The sequence below is a fragment of the Egretta garzetta genome, unplaced genomic scaffold (assembly GCF_000687185.1).
Source record: "Egretta garzetta isolate BGI_Z169 unplaced genomic scaffold, ASM68718v1 scaffold467, whole genome shotgun sequence".
In the NCBI taxonomy this organism is placed as follows: Eukaryota; Metazoa; Chordata; class Aves; order Pelecaniformes; family Ardeidae; genus Egretta; species Egretta garzetta.
In genome coordinates, this window is record NW_009260196.1 from 1,315,722 (window position 1) to 1,343,617 (window position 27,896).

General features: G+C 42.1%; 1 protein-coding gene across 1 annotated transcript in view; it reads left to right on the forward strand.

The window, feature by feature from the left end:
• The first annotated feature begins 1,105 nt into the window (after positions 1-1,105).
• ANKRD50 (ankyrin repeat domain 50) overlaps positions 1,106-27,896 on the forward strand; it is a 36,864-nt gene continuing 10,073 nt past the window's right edge. The window contains exons 1-2 of the mRNA XM_035897604.1: positions 1,106-1,584; positions 24,852-25,081. Of these exons, the coding sequence (XP_035753497.1) occupies positions 1,106-1,584; positions 24,852-25,081 (709 nt within the window). The remainder of the gene's footprint in view (positions 1,585-24,851; positions 25,082-27,896) is intronic.

A 27,896-nucleotide genomic window follows, 5' to 3' on the forward strand; every position in this document is an offset into this window, starting at 1 on the left:
CGTTCGGGGCCTCAGGAGGCAGGGCACGGCTCCTTGCTCCCCTGGATTTGAGGCCACTGTCATAGCTGTTCCTTGGGGTTTGCTCCGGGTTTGTTTTTTTTTTTTCCTGTGTGGCTCATCGTGCCTTGTAAAGACAAATTTCTTTGAAACGGCTCTCCAGATTGATTTAATTCAACCGTATAAGCAAAAGTAAAGAATAAGAGCCCTTGACTTTACTCTTTGTTGTCTGCGTTTGCAGGTGACTGAATTACGACTTGCACGGAGGGTTGAAAGTGCTGTCTTCTTTATTTCAGAGCTCTAGGGGAAGATGTTGTCTCTTCTGACATCTTGCGATTAAGATACCTGAGAACAGGTTCAGTAAGAATCCAAGTTCCTGAAGAAGACGCTGACGAACGTATTGAAATAAGCAGCTGTAAACACTTTTTGTTTTCTCTGTCGCCGACGCTGCGTAAGGAACCGTAATCTGAAGCACTTCTCAGACGCTCGCCCAGATGCATGAAGCCTGCAAAGCTCGCTGTCCAAACTGATCCTTTCTTAGCAAGCGGCGCTTACCCACGTTTGCGGCGTGTACGTAGTGCTCCGAAGAAAAACCGCTTTCTCTGTAAAATTCCCAGAAGGAAGGCTTCATTACGGACAGCTCTTCCTGGATGTATATCCAGAGAGATTAATGCCTAGCGTTGAAAGGCATTTAGTATATACTGAAAAGTTGGCTTCCCCTCAGTTCCTCCAGATGTGTTGTCTCGCCTGTGTTCTGGGAACGCGCGCAGCCGCCTAAGCGGCGGATGCGGCCATGGGGCTGCGCGAACTTCTGAGCCGTCCGAGAAGCGTCGCCGAGCGTTGGGATCGGACGCCGCTTCACGATGTCAGCTGAGCTGTGATTGCGGTAACGCTGCTGGGAATGAAGCATCCGCACGGAGCGACACCCTTCCTGAGAAGCGGCTGCTAAGGTTTACGAGGAAGGTTCTCTGATTGCCGTAATTCCCGCCGGGATTTTTTTTTTTTTTTTTTTTTCTCCCCTGTGCAAGGTGAAGGTGTGTCTCCCCGCTCTGAGATGCTGAAGGTGTACTGCTGCTTGTGACAAATCCCAGAGAAGAAGTTTTATAAAATGGCTCAAACCAGCTTGCTGCAGGGAAAGCCGTTTTACTGTAGGGAGTGGGTTTTCCACAAGCTTCAGCACTGCCTCCAGGAGAAAGCTAACTGCAGCAGTAGTGCTGCCAACAAACCATCTCTTGTAGCGAATTCTGGGAATAATACCGGCGTTGTCTCTGGGAAAGGAGCCGCCTGGGGTGTATTGTTGGTAGGAGGGCCCGGCAGTGGGAAGACGGCCCTCTGTACCGAGTTACTGTGGCCAAGCTCACCTGCAAACCTACAGAGAGGCCTACACCGTCAGGCTCTGGCCTTCCATTTCTGCAGGGCCCAAGACTCCGACACCCTGTGTGTCGGGGGGTTTATCAGAGGTTTAGTTACACAAATCTGCCGCGGTGGACTGATCCAGGGATACGAGGACAAACTAAGAGACCCCGCCATTCAAAGTCTCTTGCAACCCGGGGAATGCGAGAGGAACCCTGCTGAAGCGTTTAAAAGGTAAAAAAAAAAAAAAAAAAATCCAAAAAAACCCCCCTATTGAAAATAAAACCCAAACAGAAGCCAGCATGGCTTTTGTTTAGATCTTCCTTCCAAAGAGTCTACCATGCAGATGGTTTAAACGTGTTTGTTTCATGGCTTGTTACCAATGTCAGAGCTTGCAGACCTACCATGGGAGAATCTTAAGTTTGTCCTTACAGCTGACATAAATATTTACTTTTTAAAGAAAATTTACTATTAACAGTAAATGTATTTACATTTGTATATTAATACGCTCAATTGTCACTGGTGTTTTGGAAAGACTTTGAAGTAAGTGACTTCAGAGTGGGAGATACCTGGTCAGTGGCCTTCCGGTGCCATGACGGTGGGGCGGTTGTCCTTTGTAGACTTGAAACAGGCCCTTGCAAAAGCTTCCCATGTTGTGCTCTTTCTAAGAGGAGACTAGACTAATGGATCTTTGGGTCTCATCCAGCACATTGGTTTTATATTTGTCTAAAAATATGTGGTAGGGAAATGTCAATTAACTCCTTATGTTGCTTCTCACAACATGCACAGGTTCTGTCAAATCCTTATTGCTGCTTATAAGTACTCCAGAGTGTTGAGTGGATCAGAAATTTATCAAGGTGGCTCACCCTGCCCCTTAGAAGGTTTGTCAGCTATGGAAGCTGAATGAAAATATTTATTTGTTGTTTTCACTTAATGTTCCCTAACAAACCAAAGTCTCTTCAGTATGTGGAGGCCCCATCCCTGGAAACATTCAAGGCCAGGTTGGATGGGGCTCTGAGCAACCTGATCTGGTTAGCGGTGTCCCTGCTCCCTGCAGGGGGGTTGGACTGGGTGACCTCTAGGGGCCCCTTCCAACCCAAAACATTCTATGATTCTGTGTCACTGAGAATTTTCTTTCTGTAAGGATCCCAATGCGTATGTAAGAGCATATATCCATAGATGGCTTAGAACAACGTGCTATCTCGAGCACAGCCTTCATAAGCACGTGTCTGTCGGTCTTCATGCGTTTGGGTCTCAATGAAGTTTGGGTCTCAATTCAGAATGGATAAAGCTTGTCTCTGGCAACGGAGCTTCCATTGATTGTGTTGCCAGTGTAGAACTTTCCTGGAATATTAGCTAAACTGAAGTTCTTTAGTGTAGTGTAGTGACATAACTTTTTGAGGTGTTTAAGCATTTATTGGATGATGTTTGCAGTATTTAAAAAAAAAAAATCATCTTTTTCTTTTTTTTTTTTTCCCCCCTGCCTACTAAGACTGGGTAAACAAGTACTGAGGTTGAACTGTAGCGCTTGCTCATATTGTCGTCGTGGTGTAAAGAGCCTTCCAGTTCTGATGGCTGTTGCGTCCTTGCCTGCTGAATAAACAGGATGCGTGTCTACATTGTTCTCAGCATGATGTTTTAAAACAAATAGTCTAAACCAAGACTAATTCTGGATTTATTTTTTTTTTTTATTTGTTGCTAAGTGAAGATGCACCTTCTAGCAGGTATTAAGGTCCTAATTTCGGAAGTATGAAGCCCTCGCAGTTTGTAACGACTGAAAACTAGGTGAAATTAAGTGTCTGTAAATGGAAGAACAGATTGGCCATATAGCTTTTAAAATCATGGAAGTGGATTAATCTGGTGAGTAAGAGCCCGTTTATGCTTAAAGGTCTATTACAAGGAAATCTTACTAATGCAGTACAGGCAAGTCCTCTCTAAGAGCTGGAATCCTTCCTCTGTTCTAAACATGATTGCCTTACTCCAGGAGTTGGGTAAATGTCCTTAGAGGAAAGTGCGATATAGAAATACAAAAGATACTGGGGAGTCAGGCTCAGCTTTTTAGCCAAGACTGCTTTTTATGAATGCAGGGTTTAACGATGAGCTCTTTGAGTATTTAGGTCGATATACAAGGTTCTTGGTTTTGTACTGGAAAAATAAAACCCGACACAACATCTGGTACTAGTCTTTCCCTTCTCAAATTTTGCAGCAGTGATTGTGAACTCTAATAATTATACTCAAAATACTTACGTTGTAGTACAACAGCTTCAGTCAAGGAGAGTTTTTTTTTTTTTTTCCTTTTTTTGGCCCTTCATGTATTCCCTTGCTGCCCACCTACCCTGATCTCTTGCTCTCAAAAGCAGCTGTGGTAGCTAGTCTTGGTTCTCAAATTTCTGATTTAAGGGAGATGAGGTGTTAGAGACAAGGTACTGTACTGGGAATATAAGTTTTCAGCGCTGTGGCGGGGGACCAGGAGATGGCTGTTGACAGCGATACCGCAAGCTTGTTCTGCTGCCTGTATGATACAATCACTGTCCACAAACAAGAGGAACTTGGCAGCCCCCTTCCCACCAGCAAATACCTCGATCATTTGTTAACTGAACTTTTGTTAAAATATAGAGCGTGCCAGAAATGTTAAACAAAAATCGAAGTTCGTATTTCTCACGGTTTCGAAGTCTTAACTGCTGAGCGCTTGGGTACTCTGGTCTGGTGTGTTCATAGATGCTTTCTGTTAAATGAAAGTTGTTGGGATGGGAAATGAGTTCTGGGAAGACTCACCCGTCAGCTGATTGCCGTTCGCATTGTGTAAAGGCACTGAAACAGCATAAAGCTCTTGCCTCACTGCTCCATTGATTTTTTTTTTTTTTTTAACCTTATTTTAATGGTCTTTATTTGGGAGAAGTGGGGAAAGATCTTTAAGGACACTGTCAGATTTTTGCTCTGCTCTGCACGACTGCTCCAGCCCCAGCTATGTATTCATGGCCTAAAATGGAAAGGCTTCTCTTCATAAGTGCTAAGCAAGATTACACCATTCTATTTTTGTGCTAATTGTCCTAGAAATAGTTGGAAAGAAAAACTTTCTAATGCCTCGTAATGCGCCAGTTTATAAAGCATGTAAAGTTCATTAGTTAAAATCGTGATTCTTTTTCTGAAGAACCTTTTTTCAGTAGGTTTTCAGCAACCCCGATGGTCAGTGATAACGTCTGCAAGTGATGACCCGGAGAGTTAAAGACTTTTCTCCTCCTGTTTCATTGTCTTCTCTTAGGAATTTCTCATGTATTCATAATCTTAACGTGCCCTAAAAATTCTTTCAGGGGCAGATCTTGCAGATTTGAAGAGCTGGAAGGGCTGATCTGTACAAAGGTATTTAACAGGCGTTTGTTGCTGCACTGACAGCTGAGGGAAAGAACTGCTGCTTCCAGCACCGCTTCTGAGGCTCTTTGCTTTTTAGGGGTGCAGTACCGGAGCAGGAACCAGTCTGAAACACAAGGGTGGGTGCTGAAGCCTCACATTCAAATTTTGGGTGAAATTAAAGTAGAAACTATAAAGGAAATGGCAAAAGAGTGTTGCGGACTCCAAGAGGAAGAAGAAATGATGTGTTGAACTGAAAGAACTTAATTGAAGAGGTCTATTAGGCTATTCTTCCTTATTTAAGTAGGAAAGTAAAAATCGGGAATAACCCAAATTTTGCAATACTCTCCCTGAGCTTGCCAGTGGGGGTTAGTTTTGGTTTTGCTGCAGCAAGTTTATACTTCCAGCGATCGGTAGGAACACAGGCAGCTATCAGCTATCCAAGGCCACGGGGACATAGAAGAAACTCTGATATAAACCATGGCTAATACTGAAATTTGTGCAAACTAAGCTGTAAAAAGCCATTTGCCCTTTTGATCCTGGTTTACCTTTTTTCAGACAAGGGAGATGACATTAAACACCTTCAGACAGTGGAGGAAGGCACATAATTCCCACACGTTGTGCTACGGTTAGGATTAGTGGTGGAAGGCAGAGCTTGGTTTAATTCACAGCCCAGAAGGTGGACGTTACTACAAGTGTAGACCTGGTTTAACCCTGCGGAGTTGATTTCCTTTGCAGCCACTGCTCTGGCTTTGAAAGACATCCACGACCGGAGCTCCTGAATCAGAGAATTGGGAGGTAGAACATGTCTGTTGAATAACATAATGTTTTTAAGCTTGCACTAAACTTGCCTTTAGTGTGTGTTGGTCTAGTACAAACTTAAAGCAAAATTTGAATTTTGCTTGGGTGAATTGCTGAAATTAATAAATTGCTGCAATTAATTAAATCCCCCCGCTCCCCCCCCTGCCAAATGGTGAATTTCCACATCTCCCACCAGGTTGGTGCAGATGGAGCTGCTTTGCTATCGCTCGCAGATGATGCTTCTTGCTGTCTTCTGCATGTCTTTTCAAGAAACTTCAAATCTTGTGAGACTTTTCACATGCTTATTTCTCACACACTGAATTTGGGTCAGTGATGGCCAAGTGTTTTTTACTCGTGAAGTGTCCTAAAGCTTTATTACTGAAGTATTTGTAATACAATTACTTTAATGTAAGAATGTCTGATCAAAGAGATTTTTACTGGGGGGTGGGGGTAGTGGGAAGAAAGCTATGAATTCAGATTTCCACTTATTTGCATTGCTGAAATTGCGTTCCCATGCAAGTAGCTGTTGCCGATCAGTAGGAACCCAAGAAAAGAACAATTTAAGAAGGGGGGGAAACAAAAAGCTGCTGAACAATTCTGTGACTGTATAAGAACTTCATAGAAGGTTTCTCAAGCTGACGTTACATCTTCTTTACCAAAAATGAATACAGTGGAAACTATGCCCTAGAACTTAAATATCTTTTTTTCAGAAAGGCCACCAGATTTATTTCTTTGCCTACATGCGCTGGTGCTAAAAGCAGTGTCATGGTTCCTTTCGCAGGTTCCCAGACAATCACAGCTTTTCTCCTATTTCTAACTCCTGATCTCCCCTACTCATATTTGAAAAGGGAAACCCCAGAGTTAACTAAGCCGGACAGATGACAAGAGGCATCCGCACCAAAACTTTAAAATAATAGCAATAAAGAATTGTTGGGTGTTGCAGTTTCTCCATCCCCTGGTGCTCCGTGAAGCTGTCCTGAGTATCTGTGGTGTAGTTCCTACGTGTCTGTGTGCTCAACGGATTTGTGAAGTGAGATAAAAAGTAAATCGGTTTTGTACTTCTCTAGAATATGCAAATATCTGTGGACTCGATGGTAACGAGTGTGAGAGGTCGTGTAAGGTTTTATGCTGCCTGCAAGTTTGAAGCAGGGGTTTATCTTGATTAAAATTGAAAGCCCTCTTGTATGAGTCATTCGTTTGGACAGCATTAAAGTAAAACAAATCTTGTGCCAGTAGCTCTTATCTATGTAAAGTTCCTTTTACCTGTTTGGAGGAGAACTCCAAAGGCTCGAGCCTCTGGTGTTCCGTGTTTGGCAATATGATGGAAATCTCATAAGTAGCAGAATTCGGAGGGGAAAAAAACCCCAAAACTAGGATTGTCAACCAATGCTAACAAGCATTTCTTCCCCCCCAGCCCTTCACCTGTATGGGCTTTCCATGCTACTGACTTATGTTTTTTCTTCCCTGTTGCCCTCAAGAGTGGTGTAGCATCAGAAAGTTGCAAATTGCAGGTGATTGAGAGAGCTTTTACCCTTATCTAAATGATAAAGGGCAACAAGTTTTATTTCAAGTTCTGGGTTGTTTCTCTGACCATGTAGGAGAAACCCAGGTTTGTTCAGCAAATGTTCTGTGATTGCTGTCCCAGGGCTTTAAATCTGCTGTACTGAAATGCCATTTTTCTTGCCATTTATTTAGCAGAGATGAAGGAACAGGTTTAGAAATTGAGTTGTGAGCGATAACAGATGAAGTGCGAAGAAGCTGTTCTTTTTAGAACGCCTTGTGCGATCTTTGAAGCCAGTAATATAATTAAAATTATCGCGGATTGTGTAGGCTTTATTCAACAATTAATTAGTGAGCTTTTCCCTGTTTTGGAGTAGCTTGTTCTTAACTGCAAAAACTTAAGTGGTTTTTGGAGTCAATCTGCAAAGTTGAAGGCCAGCTCCTCTTCAGTTCTTTCCTTTTCTTTGTCTTTTTGTTTCTTTTTTTCTTTTTCCCCCCTCTTAGAACTGTTTACTTTCGCATTGTCTTTAGCTAACAGAAAGTTCCAAATCCACTTCAATGGCTAAGACCAGAGATTAATTAGAGTATCTGGACTTCCATGGGGTTAGTCTTTGATACTTCACCCTACACACTTTGAGTTTTCCTTGCCCGGGAATTAACCACGGTACACAGTTCTGCTGCTATTTGCAGCACCCAAAGTTCTGCGACCGCTGTGAAAATAAGCGGTATTAATTTTGCTCTGGAGAGGGGTGAGGTGGTAGCATGTGATATCTGGGCTACTTTTCTCTTGCTTTTATGTTTTGGTTTGGGTTTTTTTATGAAATACATTTAGTAAAAGCCTGTTTTCACCACGAGTTTAGGAGGGATTGAAAGGAAAGGTACAGTGATTGAAATAAAAGGTACACTGACAGGCAGTGCAATGAAGACAGTTATAGATGCCTGAGCTTGGGCTCCTGGAAACTCGAAAGCTGCTGGGGTTTCTATCAATGTATTCTATAGGGCATTAGTAATTCAGTATTAATCTTTTTATAGAAAAGAAATGCCTTGAATTTTCTCACCCAAGACTCAAAAGATTGTCTGGAAGTGATCTGCAAGCGATCTTCTCTAACCTTCTCCTTCCCTCTGGAAGGGGCTGCTCCACAGCCTTTCCCTCTGCTTCTGCCGTTCCAGCCCCGTCTTGGTGCTGTAGCTTTGCGACGGCTACGAGGAGAGTGTGAGCCTAGACCTCATCAGACGTTCTAATTTTGTAGAGCTCTAAATGGTAGAAACAAAGCCAAGGACTAACTGTATTCTGTTTCATGGCAAGACGGATCTGAATGCATAATGGATTAATTTACAAGACCCTTTAAAGAAAAAAGTTGTTAAACTTCCAGTGTGTTTATTCATTGCCACCTGTAAAGTTCAAATGTGCAAGTCACTGATTTGACCTAGAGAGAGAGGGTTGGGAGGGGGGACCTCAGAAAACCAAGTCCTCCACCTCCTTCCCCAGGCAGAAGAAACCCAGTCTGTTTCTGAGGCTCTTCCTTCATCTGCTCTTACGCGGCATGATTCTTATCAGGAAAAAAAAAAATCCATATGTCTAACCTGAGGTTTTTTTCTTACTATAATCTTAAGTTTGTTACTACTTACGGCATTCTCCAGAGATGTGGAGAATAGATTCTTTCTTTCCTTTTGGGGACTTTTTTCTTTCCTATTTGAATACTGCTTTGTTCTCTTTCAGCTCATCTCTAAATTAAATATTTCCAACTTGCTAATCTTTCATCAGAGGTCACACCTAAGAATGTGGCATTAAAAAAAAAAAAATCCCTTAGCTAAATATTAAGTTTTCTGCATCTAAAGGGAATTTTTCTTAGGAACGTTTTTAGATGTGTAAATATGCAACATTCTACTTCTGTACTTCCCCAGAATTTTGTCCATTCCTACATCTTTCGCTTATGCTTGACTAGAATCCTGAAGCTAGTTGGATCCTAGCCCAGAAGAGCTTGATCTGGTACAAGATTGAATTCTGCTTTTAGTAGGAGCCATAACCATTTTCAGTTAAAAGCAGGCTCATTTCGGCTAAAAGCAAGTTGTTTCTGTAGACTTCCCGTGGTGCATCGATGGGCTGTTCAAGGTCTCGGCACCTACAGCGTGCCAAAGGAGAAGTGCGAGCGGCGCTGTAGCAAGGGAGCTGCTTCTGCCTGTTTCTAGGCTCGGTTTGACATTCCACAGGAGCTGGGTGTTGGAATGACAGGCTCTCAATTCTGTGTGATTTAAGGCTAGGTTCATGAAAGGATTTAAGTCTCTCTGCTTTTTGAAAAACTTCAGACTGTCAGACATACACGTGCCAAAACGTAAGGAGCGCGTGTCTCTCTCGATCGCTGACAGCGCCGTGTGCTCAATCATAACGGAATCGCTACAATCTGATTTTAGTATCTCATTTCTGGTGAAGAAGGCTTGTGTCAAGAATACGTACCTTCAACATCAAGTGGCTGAGGGACTTTTTTTAATTGAAAAAAATTTATTGCTATGGATTTTATCGGAAAGACTGGACAGTTTGACAGTCCTTAGCTCCCTGGTAGGTTGATCTTCAGACTGCGGAGGCTTACGCTTAGTCATTGCGTACAGAGAGACATAAAATACGAGAAATAGGAGAAGACTTCGCTGCCCAGAACCTTTTCCCACTCTTTATAGGAAGCAGCTACACAGAAGCTGATACCTGCAAGATCAAAAGATCTTTTGAGATTTACTGAAGAAAAATGGTGAACAAGACAGTCTGTATGAAAGAAGAAAGGAACTGTGCAAAAAAATGCATTGTGCTGGACTTTAATACTGTCTCCCGTGCGTGTGAACAACTACAGTGTTACGAATGCTAAATGTGTGGTGAAATGCAGCTTGTCTTCAGTGTAGCTTGCTGGTCACAACAGCTCAAGCAATTATGAACACCGTTTCTGTGCCGACTTCCCCTGTTGTGTGGTATGAGCCTGTTCATTTGTAAGTATTTCTATTTGTCATGTATGTTATGGAGATTTTGAGTAAATATAACATTTGTCTATGTTTTAATTACTCGGTAACATGGTTTATTTTATGCTCAAAAATGATAGAGGCAGGACACCAGCTGAAAACTGTACCGGTTCAAGGGTGAGATGAGAAACTCTTTTTTTTCTAAGAGCACGCACGACAGGTTGAAAAGAATCCGCCGGCTCAGCTTGTATTTCCAGCTCGGTGGCAGTGCAGTTGCAGAAGGTAAATTGGTATTTCATAAACTCGCTCTTGTGAGAGCATCTTGACTCTGACGGAGCTTCCGATTCCTGGGACGTACACGTAACGTGCAACCGATGCTTGGGACTTTTAACTGACGCTTGGTTTCGTAGGAACCGCCGTGTTCTGGTGCTCTGTGGACCGTTGGAAAGTTGAGCATTGCCTGAAGCTTAAGTACTTTGTGGCGTGTTTCTCTTCAGGCTTTTCCCTTAAATCTGTGGAGTTAACGGGTCACATAGCAACAGTTAGTGTTTCTGCAAGAGCAAGTTGTATGTTCTTCTTTCATTGTATGGAAGCACCGCATACAGACTGAACATAATGCCGTTTAAGGTTTTAACCTTTTCAGTTTAAATTACCATAAGAAAGTTTCCCTAAGGCATTTTAATAATGACAACTTACATAGACCTTTTTGTCTTCTGCTTCTATAGGCATTAACATTTTGCCTTTAATCTATGTGGCTCAGTCTTAAACCTTACAGGTTTTCCTATAAGCTGTTTAGTTAGATGGGCCTTCATAGCAATTCTCACTTGTTAATTACTTCCCTTCCCTCCAGTTTTCTATGCACATGTTCATAGCTTGTGCAAGGGTTTAAGTTTCTTTTCTTCCTTTTTAACGAAAAAATGAAAAGGATTTGGCGGATTGTGAAGCAGAAAGGACTTAGTGTGTCTAATATACTGGGAAAAGATAGCCTTGAAATATCGCCTCCTGAAAGCGGTCGTGAAGCAATGCATTGGAGAGGCTTGTGTTTCTTCCGTGTGATGATGTGTCCAAGGCACTGGGAATGGTGAGAAATACTCTGTCTATACTTAACGCAGAAACACTTTGTGATTGAAGAATTACTGCTCAGAAAGCAATAATTAGGAAAAAAGGCAAGTGTGGGGGGAAAAAAAAAAAACCCTAAGAAAACAATTATGCTGAAATAAGGGTTGAGGTGTATCTAGGTGTTCAAAGGTATTGCAGAGGAGGTGCTGCAAAGAATGTAGGTGGGTCGGTTCCTGGTACACTTGATGACATCAAAATGTGATGGCATAGCATGAAAGAAGAACGGAAAACGAGATCAAGAAAAGATGGGCAATTTACATAGCTGATGGAGTGCAAGGGGCAAAACAACTGCAATCAAAGTCGTCTCTATGTGGCGTGTTTGCACACCAAGCGAGGACCAAGAAGTCTTTGGTGGTGGTAGGAGGAGATCAAGCTTTTTGGCTCAGTGTTGGATGCTGCTGTTTAAATTGATGGGAGTGGTCTCATACATGAGCGGACTTCAGGTCTGCAGCACATCAACAGTGTCTCTTCCTTGGGTTTTTGGGGTTTTTTTTTGTCAGGTACTGGTAAGAGTTGGTGATACTGGTGCGTGTGCAGGGAAGGGGAGATGAGCTGCTGGCTGTACAGATGCAAGCTCGTGTGCTAAAGATCTGTGATACCTTAGTAGGTGAAAGAGATTAAGAGGAAGGGGACATGGCAGCATCTTATTTAAGGTTATTTGAAGAATCATGGAGTTGTCCTGAAAGAAGCAGAAAACTGTTCAGGAGCTCTAGTTTGGTTATGGAAAATACCAGCAGTAAAGAGATGATGGTAACGGGCAGATAGGAACGAACCTCATGAGGAAAAACTGTTAAGAATGGGATTACAACATGATTTCCATCTTAAAGCAGTTAATTAACAAGTCTTGGTCTAACTGCATTAGGTCTCCTGCAGTCACGGGGAGCGCGATACAATCACTAAGCTGTGCATCCTTTACGCTTTCAGGACACTGCAAAAGAGCTCTGTTTGTAGGTAACGTCCAGCTGACCTGCGATAGGAGAAATTGTGTCCTACATGTTTGTAAATTACCCCAGATTAGCAAAGGGCTGTCAACTCGGCCTTCTCTACAAGATAGAAACTTAAGTCGTTAACAACACCGAGTTTAAGAAAGAAGAGTATTATGAACTCTTCTCGCCGTGGCACTGGTGTAAGCGCTGGCAGTGGTACCGACACACGTTGGGCTTGACTAGTCTAGAAACACTTAAGTAAACTTCCCAAGCTTCTACTGCATTCCATTGGCAATTGTACGCATTGGTTTGGTTTCAGGTGCTTTATTTTATATTGGAGAGTGTTGCCACTTCCTTTGCTTCAGCTTCTTTCCACTTACCTTCTCATAAAAAACAGGGAAAAAAAAAAGGTTATTTTTGTTCCCTAGAAGAGTAGCAGGTACTGCACATTCACCTTAAGTTTGATTTTTTTTTTTCATTATTTCAGGTGTACTTTTTTCCATAGTACCTCCTTCTATTTTAAATTATGGTAAAGGTGCCATCCCCAGTAAACATACTGAGTATAAATTAGGGGGTGGTGGAGAGGAGGATGTGGTTTCTGTCGCTTCTTCTATTGTAGTTAAGGCTAAAAATAGATCTTACTAAATAAAAAGCTATAGAATCCGTTCCAAAGCGAAATGCATCACTGCTGTAAGATAGTAGCATCAGGTTCGCATGGTGCTAACCTAACAATTTTTTTTTTTTAAAGTAAATTACAGAGAAGATACAGAAAGGATCAATAGGAGATTTACAGTCACATTAAGAGAAACTGTATTTGCTTGGGGTCGGGGAGGGGGGTGGAACCAACCACAGGGTAACCGATATGGATCCAGAGTGATGCATGAGGAACGTATGCTGTGGATTCGGCTTTGGGGCGTATGGGAGAATAATTTTGAATGGGGGACACGAAAGCGGCTCCATCTGTTGCCTCTTCAACTAAGACGGTGCAATTAAAGGTTAGGCTAGTCCCTTTTACTTGAGAAACTAAAACGGAGAGAGAGATACGTGGTAACGCAAACATAGGAGGAAAGCTGTCTTAAGTGCTTGACTAGTCAGGTAAAATCTTAACAGCTTTTCGTCTGGTATTTGTGTAGAGGATTTTCTGAAAATGAGGTTGGGCAGTGTAATCCCGCAATCAGTTCAGCCGTTGGAGCGAGGGCCGCTTCGTGGTGATGTGCAAGCAATGAGGATGGCAGGTAAAGAGCAACTCGATGAGGGAATGATAAAGATTTCAAACTGTACGATGCTATTTATCCTGGCTCCTCCAGGCAGGTGATTCGAGAACCCCCTGTTCGGAAGGAAACAGCTTACTGCTGCAATAGCCACTGCAGCGCCGCTTCTTTGGGCTTCCCCATCAGAAAGGTATATTTTTTTCTTTTGGAATCAAGTGCGTAGGAAAAAAATTTAATTAATTTGGGGATTGTCAGCCTGAACTGCAGTAATAAGTGACTGGCTTTGTACCATGTGCACAATGCTATCATCTTTTGCTATGTGGCCATGGAATAACAGAACGTAGGGCTGGCTGGGCAGTAAACTGGAATATAGCCTGACGAAAGCCGCACGATTGAGTCTGTTCAGTGCAGTTTTCTACCAGTCTCATCTGGGGGGTTTTCCTTCTCTTTTTGTGGCTAGCGTTTCTCTCATGTCAACAAATGTAATTGTGTACCTGGAAAGCAGTATCTGTTTCTTCAGTTGTGTTTATGCTCTGCATAAATCCAGGCAGAAGAAAGAAATTGATTTTGTCTCTCTCCAAAACACAGCATAACACCAACAACTTCAAATGCCTGTAAAGCTACAAGGATTTCGATTCAGTTGTATACTAATGTGTTCAGATAACACTGCTCATAGAAGAAGATAATTTTTGTTTAACAAATATTAATTTTTTTATACGGCTAAGAAACCAGGTAGTTAATAAGGAAAGCTGAAAAGACTATGTATTTCACTTTGCTGTACCTTTGATTTCATAAATGATTTAAAACTAACTTTGTAATTTTAATACATTCTGTTGCATATATAAACTTGTTAGTTTTCTTATTGTGGTACCCCACTCCTACATGTTGCATTTCAACCACAGACTTCTGAATATTTACAAAGTAAGTTATTATCCTGACTTTACAGGTAGGGAAAATAAGGTGCAGTAGAGGTAATTCTTTCATTTCAACTCATAATAGTTTTCAGTGAGTCTGATTGGATGCTTTCATCTCATGCATTTGGTGTAAAGTGCACTTTCTTTGACACCCCCTACCTTTTTCTTCTTTTTTTTTTTTTTGGGGGGGGGGGGGGAAAGAGATTTGAATTGTGGAAAACAAACCATGAGAATTTAATTGATGCTTAAGACAAAGAAAAGCAGTGATTTTTTTTACTCTAATAAAAGAAAGCTTTTAAACAACACCTGGTGGATGACAAATCCCAGGGGTAAATATAAATAACAGCAACTTAGGCAATGGCTCAAAAACTGGGGGTGGAGGAGGTGAGGAAATAGGGTTACACATCTAGGGTCATGGGACGGACACAGAGGAAGATGAGTGAGGTGGTTCATCAAATGCCTTAGGTGGCTTTATGCTAATGGAAAAAAGGTATGGGGTAAACAAGCAGAACTGGAAATATTAGTACACAGTCAAGGTTGATTTAACTGCTCTGAAAGATCTGTCAGGGTAACTTGTATAACTGGTATGCTTAAAAAAAACCCAGGTTGTTTAGGAGTTGCTCTGTGCATCGTATGCTTGCTTGTAGTTCTAGAATAAACTAAAGTTAAAGCCACTAAACAACCTGCAAATAAAAGATATACACTATAAGTGGTGATAGTTATATGTGTGTGATAGGCACTTAAGGTTTGTTGGTAAAAGTGTTACCTTGTATGGACTGTAAGTAAAACTACCTACCAACAACCCTGTTAGACCATCTGATGTATCTAATGGTTTGGCTGCTTCGGCAAAGTATTGTAGTTGTCAGTAACTAAGAGATTCCCCCACCTCTAGACCATGTCTTCCCTAAAATACAAATGTTTTCCTCTACCAAACCAGTAAGATCAAGTAAGCTGAGCTCCTTTAAGATACCAAATGGAGTTATCCAAGGCATAGAATTTGCACAGTAATGTCTGTATAGCTGAAAAAGTTGAATAACAGAACAAATAAGGAGATGAACATCATCTGGGAAAGCATGATATAAGCAGGACTCTGTCTGTGGCCATTATTTCTAATGTCAAAGAGAGGAAAATAGCTAGTGGGAAGACCCAAGTTTGCTTCGATCGGATTGGAAAGAACTAGCTGAGAAGGTGGAAGGCAACTTTTGGAGATACTGACTGTGAAACGCGTGATGTTTAGAAGAGGAGGAGAAAGAAGGACAAACTAAAAGGTGCAGACTTGGAGATGCTGGTGACCTCAGATAATTTGTGGGCGAGATCTCAAGAAGACAAGTATAATGAAAGAAAGGAGGTAGCTGGAAGGAACACTGAAGTCTCAAAGCGGTGTATTAAGTGTCCGGTTCAGTGAAACTGAGCTCCTCCTCATTCAGGTCTTAAATGTTAGAAAGAACACTGCAGAAAGAAAGTACGTCAACTACTGCATATGAAAGTAAAAGAGTAATTTGAAAATGAGGGCAAAACTGAAGGTTCACGGTGTGTTTCCTGCAAGGCTTGTTTTGTTTGGTAGTAAGAAGTAATTCCATACATACATCGCAGAAGGAAGACAATATCCACCAAATGTTGGTCTGCTATTCACTGGAGAGGAAAAACTGATAGTGCTGGGAAAGTGAAAATGTTCAATGCGTGTATATATTGCCCTTTCTTTAAAACAGCCATTTTGCAGTCAGCTAACATAATTAAAACTAGCCACAAAGTAAGATTACAGAAAAACATAGACTGGACAAAAAATTACCCAAAAACCCTAGAGTAGGTGAGATGTCTTCAAATTGTTCATCCTATGAACTGTTACTGATTATCTTCAAAGGACAGGTTCCCCTTATCAGGAGGGCTGAAAATTCAGACTTGGAAGAAAAAGACTTATATTCAGTGCCTTGCTTTAGAAAGGGACAAAAAGGCGTGGGGAATTAGAAGCTTGTCAGTTGAAATAAAAAATGCTGGAACAGATAATCAGACAAACTATTTGCAAGCAGCTGGAAGATGATAAAGAGTTGAAAAAGAGCTAACGTGGTACGACACGGTTTGGTTTTGACGAATCTATCTAACTACTTTTTGTAAAAGACGGGGTAATCGTATTTGTGGGAAAAGGGATAACGGTAAATGTCAATTTTTGGGAAGGCTTTGATGCTTACACGAGAATTGTGCAAACAGGCTGTGTGCAAGGTAGAACCGTATCTGGCTACGTGCAGAAGAGTTGAGTAACTGGACTTGGAGAGTAATGATCAGTAGCTCATTTTCATACTGACATGCACATCCTGGTGGGTTTCATGGAGCTCTGTCCTGCCTCTGTCGCTTTTTCAGTGTGTTTCCTAACGGTCTGCCTGACTGAGGGAAGTGGTTATAAATTTGGGAGGCTACTGGCTTCCTTGTAATGAGCTTTGTGTTATCCATGGGACACAAGTCGTGGGGCAAGAAGTACGAGATTTAAATTGCGGGCAAACAGGTTAAGGTTAGGCATGGGGGGAAGGGGGAGACTTCCCAATTATCAGAATATTGAAGCTCTGGAAGAGCTTGCTTGGGGAGAGAGTATTGATGGGTGCAAGTCTTTAGGAATGCCTGGACTTGTATCTCTCAGGGCTGACAGAAGTAGAGCTGATGTAGGTGGGGAAGTAGACCAGATGACCTCTCCATCACTAAAAAACCGAACTGGGAGAGTTTGTGCAGAATAAATTACTATTTTATATGATGCGCTCAGGAAAACGTTTGCATTGTTTCCTGTACTCGCCGCCTCTTTGCCTTTGGTAGGGGCACAGATTTTTGTGTGTCAGACTGAGTAGTTTAGAACATATTGTCTGTGTTAGCACATATGGCAAATATATTCTATTTAAAAATACATAGAGAGAGTCAACCTGCTCATGGTAGCAGGTGGGAATGGTTTGCAGCTACAGTTGTCTGTCCTTTATAATAGCTGAGTTGTTTGCAAACTGTTCTAGGCCATCCAGCTTTTACACCAAAATATTTGCTCTTAAGGTTTCTATTTTCTGAGGTTTCGAGTAAATCCACCAGTAGACCCGCTGGCAATGCTTCCTAGACAACAATCACCTATATGTTTGTATGAGACAGCAGGAGGTCTCTGGCTGCTCCGCAGGGGTCCAGCACGCTCTGTTTACGTGTGACGGACGGTGCCGGTTCCACGATAAACGTCCCCGTTGCCTGGCGTGATGCCCTGGAGCTGGCTTTTGTGCCCTCCTCGTGGGACTGCAAGTCCTCTTTACAATTACTGACAAAACTCAGGCTGCTACAAGACATTGCAAAACCAGGTACTGAATTGCACAAGATTTGCCTGCTGTTTCTAATTCACCGCTTCTGAAAAGACCAGTCCCTAGATTTACATCCTTGTGCTGTACCTAGAGCTTTCCCAAGAGGTGATTCTCAGGTTTTGGGTTGGGTTGTTTTTTTTTTTCTTTTCTACTTTCTGCCTCTTCCTTCATAAGACTAACTGTAGTTGGGTAGAACTGCTAGAGACGGTTCATCTTCCTGCACAGCCTATAAATAAATAATTCAGTAGAAACAAGAATCTATATTATACTGTAGGCCATAAGCGTGCGTGATTCCAGTATTGCACTTCGTCAGAAAGTCGCAATTGGTTGCAGAACGCTTTGTCACGTCGAAAAACTACAGAACAGGTCCCTCAAAAACCTGACGAAATCCCTCGGTAGGTACGCAGGTCTGCACACAGCAAACTGGGTCAGTCCACCTTCGCCAGATTCAGCCCATATGTTTTATTTTGCAGCTTTTTAAGCGTAGAAGTGTTCTGTGCTTCACAGCCCCTGTGCTTCTCAAATAGTTCCACTGCCACAGGTCCCGTGTGTGTGTTTTTCAGGACGTTGCTCCCAGTGCGAGCAGCTGGGCGATCAGTAAGAAGCAATGTATATAATGCCAAGAATTGGGGTGATGTACAGAAAGCAGGTATTGGACTCAACCATTAGCGTTTCCCTTTTAATCATTAGCCAGAATGCATTCCGAGGCAGGTAAATAAACTGTTTACTGTCAGTCGTCGTAAGACATAAATGACTTGTCATAGGACGAAGTGGCACTCGGTAATCTGCAAACAGTACTGCAAGTAATTGGTAAAGATGCTCTGGTTTTCCTTTTGGTGTGAGTGCAGCTGCCGAAAATTTTTATTAGAAGTGACGTTTACCTCTTCTTCTTTTATTGTGACCTGTGCTCCATATGCAGTTTGGAAAAATTCAGCTACCGGAATCCGTCTGCCTTTGCTGAAGCTTCTAACAGTCTTCAACAGCTTTATCCTCACCGGCTTCGGTCTTTTAAATGCAAATTGGGACCTGTGGGAGGGACATCCTTAAAGGATTCTATTCTGCTAAACAACCCCTGGATTATTGTCATATACAAATGAACGTGTGTCTGTCCGCGCGGGGGGGGGGGGGGGGGGGGATTTGCTGTCACTTGTGAGAATTTAAGTACAGATGATTAAGAAAAGTAGAGTTTTGTTATTTTGTTTTCTATTCTTATATATTCTAAAGCTTTTACGTTTATACCCTGATCAGTGGATGTAGTGAAAACCGCCTTGTATATAGATTTGTGCCCTTGGGTACCTATGTCCTTAGGTATCTTGCAGTGGCCTGGGCTCCCCTCTGCAACGCCGGTAGAACCGAATTCCTTCCCCGTTTGCTGTGGTGCAGCACCTCCAGCTCTTCCCTGCCCTAGAGAGGTTGGATCAGGTTGGATGGGGCTGTGAGCAACCTGATCTGGTTAGTGGTGTCCCTGCTCACTGCGGGGGGGTTGGACTAGATGGCCTCTAGGGGTCCCTTCCAACCCAAAACATTCTGTGATTCTGTGATTCTGTGATTCTGTGATTCTGTGATTCTGTGATTCTGTGATTCTTGCCTCTCCCTCCCTGCACGTCCCCCAGCAGTGGGCTGGGGAGGATGGAGCAGCTCCTGTGCCTCATTCGGAGCTGGCACCGGCAGCATTAGGTTTCCACTTGCTGGTTAGGATTTCGCTAGGTCTCTGTGTGTGATTTTTTTTTTTTTTTTATTTTATTTTTTTTAGGCAAAAATCCCACTACTTCTTATGTTGCTGGCAAAAATTACTGCAACATGATGTAAATATAGTTGGCTTATTTACAGTTCCTCTACATAACTCGTTTTCTGTATTTTCTGATACAACATAAATGGAAGTGAGTGTCTTAAAAATTACATGGTAATCTGCTGTGATACATCGTGTTGTGAACCACCCATAAGAAAGAAGATGCTCGTTTGCTTTTCTGAGGATTGAGGCTAGTGTTTGAAGAACAGTCTATTTTGTTATACACTGGGTACTGTTAAACTCTTTATGTAGAAATAGATACATAAAAGAAGACATCCATCCAATATATACAGAGGCATATTCTTCCATTGCTTTAATTTTCAGTAATTCTATAGATCAAATGAGCAATTCCTCGTAAACTCTACGAGGCGTTTAGATCGCATACAGAGGACAGCGCTGCGTCCTCTCTCTCTCACGGAAAGTGAATGTTTTATGAGGTTCTGTTGGCAAATTTTTGCCAGTAGAATAAAAAATTCAGGTAAAACTCGATGTAACCTCGATCGCTGTACCAGTTGATGAGCTCCACCATGTCGCTAGAAATCGCCAAGCCTGTTCATCCAAGGTATCGTGAATATGTGTTTTCAGGATGTGTTTACGATCCTCAAGGAATTACTTCAATCCTAAGGAATTACAGTCCTCACGGAGTTTGCAGCTATTTTCTGTTACTCTGTATGATTGCCTGCTGGCGCTACCATTTCTTCCAACTCAGAATAGCGGCGTTAGTATTAACTTAATTGTAAATATCCCATATTAGCTGCCTCTCCAACAACAAATATTGCGCTCTCTTTTGAAATGCAAATAGTCTTTAGGAAAGAAGAATTTGTGCAGGGATTTGGAACTCCAGCAGGAGTAGGAACTCCGTTTCCTACCATTTTAGAACTCCCAAAAATAGAGCAGGGGAGGCAGATAACCTGATGTGTAGAGCATAAGGGCAGCCTTACCTGAGAGCAATAAGCATCGCTCGGAGCACTTAGCGCTGTTTTTAAAAATCCATTTGGGATGTTTGCCTTAACTTCTCTTGTTCCCACGTCCTGTAGCGGTACGTTTTAACTGGCAGCAATGCCAATGAGAGATTGTTCTTCCAACCCAACAAAGCGCAGCCGCAGGCTCGGAGGAGGACAGTAGGCTTCGTGCCATGATGAAGATGGTACGGGTTTGGTCTGCGGATGCAGAATCAGTTTTCCATTCCACCTTTGCGAGAGCGCGGGGTACGTGCCCGCTTCCAGAATTAATCCTGAAGCTGGCTCCCTCGCAGCAGCTTACAGAGATCGTTTTGTCTGAAGAAAAATGTTTGGAGGCATCTAATAGTTTAAAATGAGGAGGAAAAGTTAACCCCTCGGTAATTAAGGAAGGAAGGGGGGGTGAAGAGGCTAATTGGATATGCAGGGATTAGGAATATGACGAATAGCTGGTGAATTTGCTCAAGGAGTCTGTTTGCAAAAGAGCAGGAGGAGAGAGCAAAGGTGGCTATGTGTGGGATAACGATGCTGTCTGCTTTTTTACAAACTTTCTTTTGAAAAGAGCAAGAGTTTTGCAAATCCCCAATGCAGACCTGTGGGATGGTTCTTCTCGGCATCGGCGGCTGTACCTGAAATACAAGTGCTGAACTGTAACCTGTTGGCGAGGGGGTTGCTCAAAAGGCAGTTTGTTAAAGAATTGTCACACTGGTGAAGAAAAAGACGCGTAAGAGCAGTAGTTAAGCAGATTTCCAACTCAGTCCTTTCTGTCAGGAAATGTGAAGTATTTCCTGTTTTGCTAAAAGCAGCAGCACTTGGAGTCTGACAAATGGGGGGGGGATAATTCCTTTTATTTCCTTGCTTTTTCTGGCTTGCTTCGGAGATGAGTTTTATACACTTCCGTGTGTTTGTCAGTAGGGAATGCCAGCAGCTGGATGGAGCGAAGGGAGCCCTTCAGGGGTAAGCTACGTTCACGCTGTAACAGGCATCAAACATTTTAGGTGGGGACATAACTGAATTTCCTATACACCAGAGACCATCAAATATGAGGAACTAGGATTTACAACTACTTTTGCTCCTAGACCCACTCATGAATTGTTATTTTGTGTGTGTGTGTGTGTTTGCCTTTATATATATATTTTTTTTTTTTAGCCTTCCACTGTGACTCTCTTCAGCCTTCGTGGCCAGCACTGCTATCTTCCTACTTTGCTCTGTCGTGTCTTGGGATTTTTGTGGATCCAATCTAAAAATCTCAAGGCTAATCGTAAGCAGAACTTCAGCATAGCCTGCATATATTCCTTCCATATGTGGAAAATCATGTTTGCGTGGGTTCAGTCAACTCGGTAGCAATCCTGAAGAATTCTGTGGGATGGCTCATTCTTCTGAGGACTCCTTGTTTGCCAGAGAGCGTGTAAAACGTCTTCTCTCTGCATAAATAAGTCATTATGTTACACCGCCATTAAAATTAATTCCATTGTTAAAAATACCTACTTGTGCTGTTTTCTCTAGAGATTTTGTATTTTACTGACTAATTTTGTTGTTTTAAATCACGATTCCTATTTCAGGAATTTTCTGTAACAATAACCACTTCTAGATCTGTATTGAATATAGGAGTTGTAAAGCTGTTATCCTTTCAGAAGGTCAAGAAAATCAACTTCTAATCTTTGGAGAGGCACTCTGCAAATTAAGCAATCCGTTACAACACCTTGTAGGTGAATCGCTATTTACGGAGATACTTTGAGACATTGTTAATTCCGTGTTGATTTATGTAATTTTCCTATACAAACAAGAAATTGTAGGGGAGTGGAATTACTAAGTCACATTATGGAGGTAAACACGACGTGACTTCGGGCAAATTAGCACAGCGCTTGCTGTCTCTGAAAAGTGTCACTGTTGTGTTACTTGGCATCTACCCTGAGCTCCAGAGAGGTAAAATGCCTCGAAAGAGTGGAAGTTGATCAGACTCTTTCTAAGGGCACTCCAGGAGAAAGCCTTATCAATGTCTTGTCAATGCCACACTTTTAATAATGTCACTGGAAGCTGGGAGAAGTTGTCGTGCCTCATTTCTTGTATGCATGTGTATATATGTATAAGTGCATATATTTTTCCTAGTGGAATTGAAGTTAAGACTCAGAAATATGAGTGCTGTGAAGTGGAAAAAAGCAGAGCACAGGGAGGCAAGGGTCTGTGGAATAGCTTTTTATGAAGCACCATCAATATGCTTGGACTCTTCTGCCTGGAAAGAGATGGCTTGGGGAGGCAGTGATAAAATCAGAAGGTTACGCATGGCATGGAGAAGGGGGATATGGCAGAATTGCTCACTGTCCGTTCCAGCACAGAAGGAAGAGGGTATCGGATGAAACAAGGATGGTTTGGATTTAAAGCTACAAAAGGAAGTGTTGGTTTGGTTTTTTTTTCACGCAGAGTGTAACTAAGCCATGGAAAGCCTTGCAGTGGGATGATGTGGATGCCAGAGGCTTGAATCTGGTCATGGAAGTCTTGGACAAACCCGTGGAAGCGTGGTCAGCTAAGGGATGTTAAATGCACAGGCTGGATCTCTGGTTCAGAAAGTCCCTGGAAGCATTGTTTGCTGGGGACCCTGAGAGTTCTGGGAAAACGCGGTTTAGTGCTTGCCCAGTGCTTACGTTATTCCTTGGCCATCTCTTTCCAACCCTGTTTTGGAGGCAGGGCAAACCACCTGATTTGACCTGCTACAGCCAACGGCTACGAGCTGCAGGAATCAAGCTGAATCATTTGGGACTGCTTCCCAGCCATGGTGGTTACCTCTTTTTGGGGGTATTCCCAACAGGTTCATGCTGACACAAGAACATTGTCGGATGCTCCCGAGGTATCTTGGAGGCATTTCGTTAGGGTCGTGCAGATTACAAGTGAGATTTTAATTTAAGATACCATTGGTGTTTCTTCATATCTTGTAGTAACGTTCATACTCAAAAAATAATTTCATACAGAGAAGCATGTGAAAAGAGAATTGGTTTTGATAGAAAAAGAAATGTTGCAGGGAAAATGCCTTGATGTAAATAGCTGAGGGGGCAAGGCAGCGTTCTGGTGGGGGAAGGGGTGGAAAATGTGGTCATTTCCAACTGCCTCCTTTCATTGTGGGATTGGCATCACTTAAGAAAGTAATTTTAACCTTATGGCTGCTTTAATTTCCTGTTCTGTAAATTGGTAGCTGCTTAACTTCCCAGCTTAGTGAACAGTGATTTTAGTTGTACTTCAGGCATCTTCTGAAGGAGTAGCTAGCTGTGGAAGGACCAAAGGATTCTCCATAGTCTTGTGCATCTGAAAAAAAAAAAAAAAGAGGGGAGAGGAGAGTGTTAGGGATTTAAAGTCCATCTAATACCAAATACTTTCAGAACACATGTATTTTATACTTCCTTTTTGTGCCTTTGTGGAAATTTTTCCAAGTGTGATCACCTAGTCTGCTCTGCTAGGTTCTGCTGTTGCTGTTGGACATGAAAGGTACACCGCTCTGGTTCCATTTTGCATTTTTCTTAGTCAGAAAACAGCAAACATTCCACTAACAGTGCTTATGAATCGTTTCTGAAGTGGGTTGTGTTCTTCCATTAACAGGCAAGATTCGCCTATATTCCAATTTGAATACTTGGCAGGTAGTAATGTGTTGACCAAAGTCTTCTGAAGATAAGTTTGTTTAGTAAAACAAATGAAAAAAGGTTATTATGGTCTTGAGTTAAAAAAAAAAAAAAAAATACTCGTTATGTGCATGCCTTCTGGACACGTGCAAATAACAAATCTAAAAAGGAGTCAATGGTTAGATATGTATTTTTCTTACCTTGTTTTATTTTCTGAATCTTTTTAATGTAAAGTCAAAGTTTACTTTAAAAATAATTTAGCCAGTGAAACTTAACGGACCGAAATCATTATGAGTTCTCCTAAAAACTGGTAGCGTAGCGTGGAAATACTGGAGAGCAGCATGAAGTGGCTGCGTAAGGATGGATGCAAGTGCAGAGCGGAGTGCCGTTAAGGGTGGCAGCGGTGGGTGCGTTGCTACAGCTGCTGGCATCCTGAGGAGGCAGGTCATCCTTTTCCAGTAACAGGAACTTGGCAACTTCGATATGAGTAAAAACTAACACGTCAAAGTCGCTACCAAATGCCTTGGTCTGCTACTCCATTAATTCGCTTGTCATTTGTGAAGGTATGGTCCTTTGTAAAACCTTTATTCATTCAGACTTGAACTCTTTGAGTTGGGATATTTAATGCGTCACGTATTTTGACTTTTGTTTCACGACCAACTGTTGTTCGCTATTAGTTTCTGATAAGCGCTAATAGTAACTTTGGCAGAGACAACGGTAATGAAGTTCTTAAACTTTAGAGTAGCTTCTTTTCTAGTGAAGTAACGTTTTCCCAAGTCTTCTAATGAGCCTTGAACAGCATTGCATCATTTTAAAGTATTGTTATAAATTGTCAGTTCATTAAAAAGTAATATTGCCTAAGGAAGAATTACATCACTGACTGTTCAAACTGTCTCTTATTTCTGTTAGCTCAGTCTACCCCAGTAGTGGTGGCTATTTAAAAAAATTCCTTAGACCATTTAAAAAATAACTTTTAAGTTGATCATAGCGTCAGCTGGAATGACTGGATACTAGTCAATGTATTGATAAATGTATTCGAAATACTGATGTTGTTTCGTGTTCCTTGCAGGTGCATTCTGCTCCCTCTCTTGGGAGCGAAGCCCCCCCAGCAGAGCCTTTTCCTGCTCGTCGATTCGGTTGACGAGGGCTGTAACGTTTCCGAGGGCGAACAGACTTCTACAAGTTTATCCGGAACGATAGCGGAGCTTTTAGCTGGCCACTTTGAGTTCTTCCCTCCCTGGCTGCTCCTCCTGTGTTCTGCCCGCAAGCAGAGTAAAGCTGTTACCAAAATGTTTACAGGTGAGTACAGAGCGTAGGAGGGGTTTGCTACCTCTGCCTTTAACTAGGATGTAGCACCTACGAGACCCTCGGTGGTGGTTGAAAGCACTGATGCATGCTGAGGTCTAAAGAATGACCGTCACAAAAATGAGAATTCTAAAAGACACACATTCCAGTTTACTGAGGACTGCAGAAAGCTTAAATCAACCAAGTATTTTAGAGGTAAGCTATGTTGTTGCAGTACATCTGCAAAGAATACGGCTGCTTTGAGTCTTCCTCTTGCTTTGCTGGTTTTAAAAAGCTTTGAAACAGTGGAGGTGATGTGTAAGTCCATAAGTATGTCGGCTGCATACACCCATTCCTTACAACCTCAAAAGATTTTTAAAAGATTATTCTTTTTTCATCTCCCGTCAGAAACTCTCCCCTTATTTTCAGAAAGCAGGGAATAGCCTTTGAAGGTGGAATTTGAGAGGGGAACAAGGTAGATGTGGATTCTTGGAGTATACATTTGGCAAAGGTTGCACAGTAAAAAAATTTCTTTACGGCGTCTTCATCCAGGCTTTTCTGTGTCTTGAGAACATTTCTTCACTGTAATGACATTGTTACGGGAAGCTCTCTGAAATTTAATAAAGGGCAATATCTAGACTGGATTCCAGGCCTATGTATAAAGCCTGTGTGTATTAAGGCAACAATTAGGACAAAAATGTGATTATAGAACATAGACCCATAGGCTTGCTCGTTTCCACGGTGGCAAAAGGTCAATGGGATAATTGCATTTTGGAACGAAGGACTGTATTAATCAGTGGCAGACACGAACATTGGTATTTGGGAGTATGTGAGAACTAAAGGAAACTTTGGGGTAGCTGCACAGGGCTCCTTTGGACGTTCATATGGGAATGGTTTTGTCAAAGCTTGGCTGATTAGATACGTTGTCATTGCCAAAAAAACAGACAAAACTTTCTTCAGAGCAGTTTTATTTCCTTTCCATTGGATCATATAATGTTTCAGACTAGTCCTAAAAAATCGCTGTTTTCTTCTAAGTATGTTTCCAGATGGAATTCCTGACAGGAAAAATCAGCAGAACTAATGAATATGCCTTTAAAATAAATTTAATTTAAATGAGTTAATTTCTCATTTCCACAGGGGATGACTTGATGAATAGCATAGAGGAAGTTGGCTTGTGATACTATAATCCCATCTTCACTGGGGAAAAGGTACAGCGAAGAAAGAATGGATCCCAAAATAATTGGGCACAACTAGAGAAGAAATCTCTAGGGTCTATTTGGAGGAAGTGGTTGTTTTCTTCCACTGTGAAAGAAAACTGTGACATTACACTACAACTACCTGAAAGGAGACTGGAGCAAGGTGGGGGTCGGCCTCTTCTCCCTGGTAACGAGCAATAGGACGAGGGGCAATGGTCTGAAGTTGCGCCAGGGCAGGTTTAGGTTGGACATTAGGAAAAATTTCTTCACAGAAAGGGTTGTCAGGCTCTGGAATGGGCTGCCCAGGGAGGTGGTCAAGTCCCCATCCCTGGAGGTATTTAAAAGAAGGATAGATGAGGTGCTTAGGGACATCGTTTAGTGGTGGGATGGCAGGGTTAGGTTAATGGTTGGACTTGATGATCTTGGAGGCCTTTTCCAACATAAACCATTCTATGATTACAAACCATGTGCCAGTTGCCTGCTTAATGCACTGTCAGATGATTTTCCTTTTTACAGCCAATATTCAGGTTTGCAAAAGGTACAGCAAGGATGTGAGGAGCACGGCTGAAGCTTCTGTTAACTTCAGATACATTGCAGCTTTGCATTGTAAAACTTGAGATAAGGGTCATTTCTTTTCTGGTTCCAGCCTGGAAGGGATAGACTGTCATTAACACTTCTACCAGGGCAAATTCTTCTCCTCCTCTGCGGTATTTGAGTGTTTACTTTTAGCTGAGCCAATTTATAAAGCTGTTTAATTGCTGGGCAAGCAGAATTCAAGATCAACGATGAGTTGGTTTTTTTTTTTTGCACTCATGACTGAAGAAATAAATGGTGTATAATGCACACTGCGCTCTGGGACACTACGGTACTGAATTTCTAATACTTCCAATTTCACACCAAATAAATGTTTGCAGCCATAATGATAATATAATCACTGTACTTTTTCTTCAAATATGTTTCTTTAATTTGGAACCTAAAAAAAAATAAATCAGTTTCACTGTAGCTTAGTAAGATAGGTTGGGATGCTTTCAGGAGTATGTTAGGAGAATGTGTCCCATCTGTAGTTTTCTTCTGCTAAAAATTTTAGAGTACAATATGAAGTATATACTAACCAATATTAATTTGTTTACAATCAGTTTATAGCAGATTTCACTTAAAATTTCCATGCAGTGAAAACTTCCTCCAGAAATCTGCTGAAATGAGAGCTAAACCTATTTGTCAGAAAGTGTTGTCAGTGCCTGGGATCAGGATTGCTGCAGTGGCCTGGTCCTGTCGATGCTATTTTTTTGGGTGTCCAGTACAGATGAGAGAGTTCTGCAAGCACCTCCCTAGCCAAAAATCGTGATGATGGGGAAGGAGGAGTCCAGTCTTTCTCATCCACGGCCACCGCGCTGCTGCCAGTGGCAAAAACCTCATCCCTACTGCTCCAAGAATGAGAAAGGAAGGAGGGGGGGATTGTTCTGGTCCTCCTTCTTCCTTCACTTTTGTCGGCGACTTATTTATGAAAGGTGAATGGTTGTGCCTGCCTCTGCGGCCGCTTGTGTTCTGGGCCCTTCTGTATTCCCAGATTCTGTAGAAGCACAACGCGCTGTAGATTTCCCCCCCCTCCCTTACTCAGATTCTCAGCTTTCATT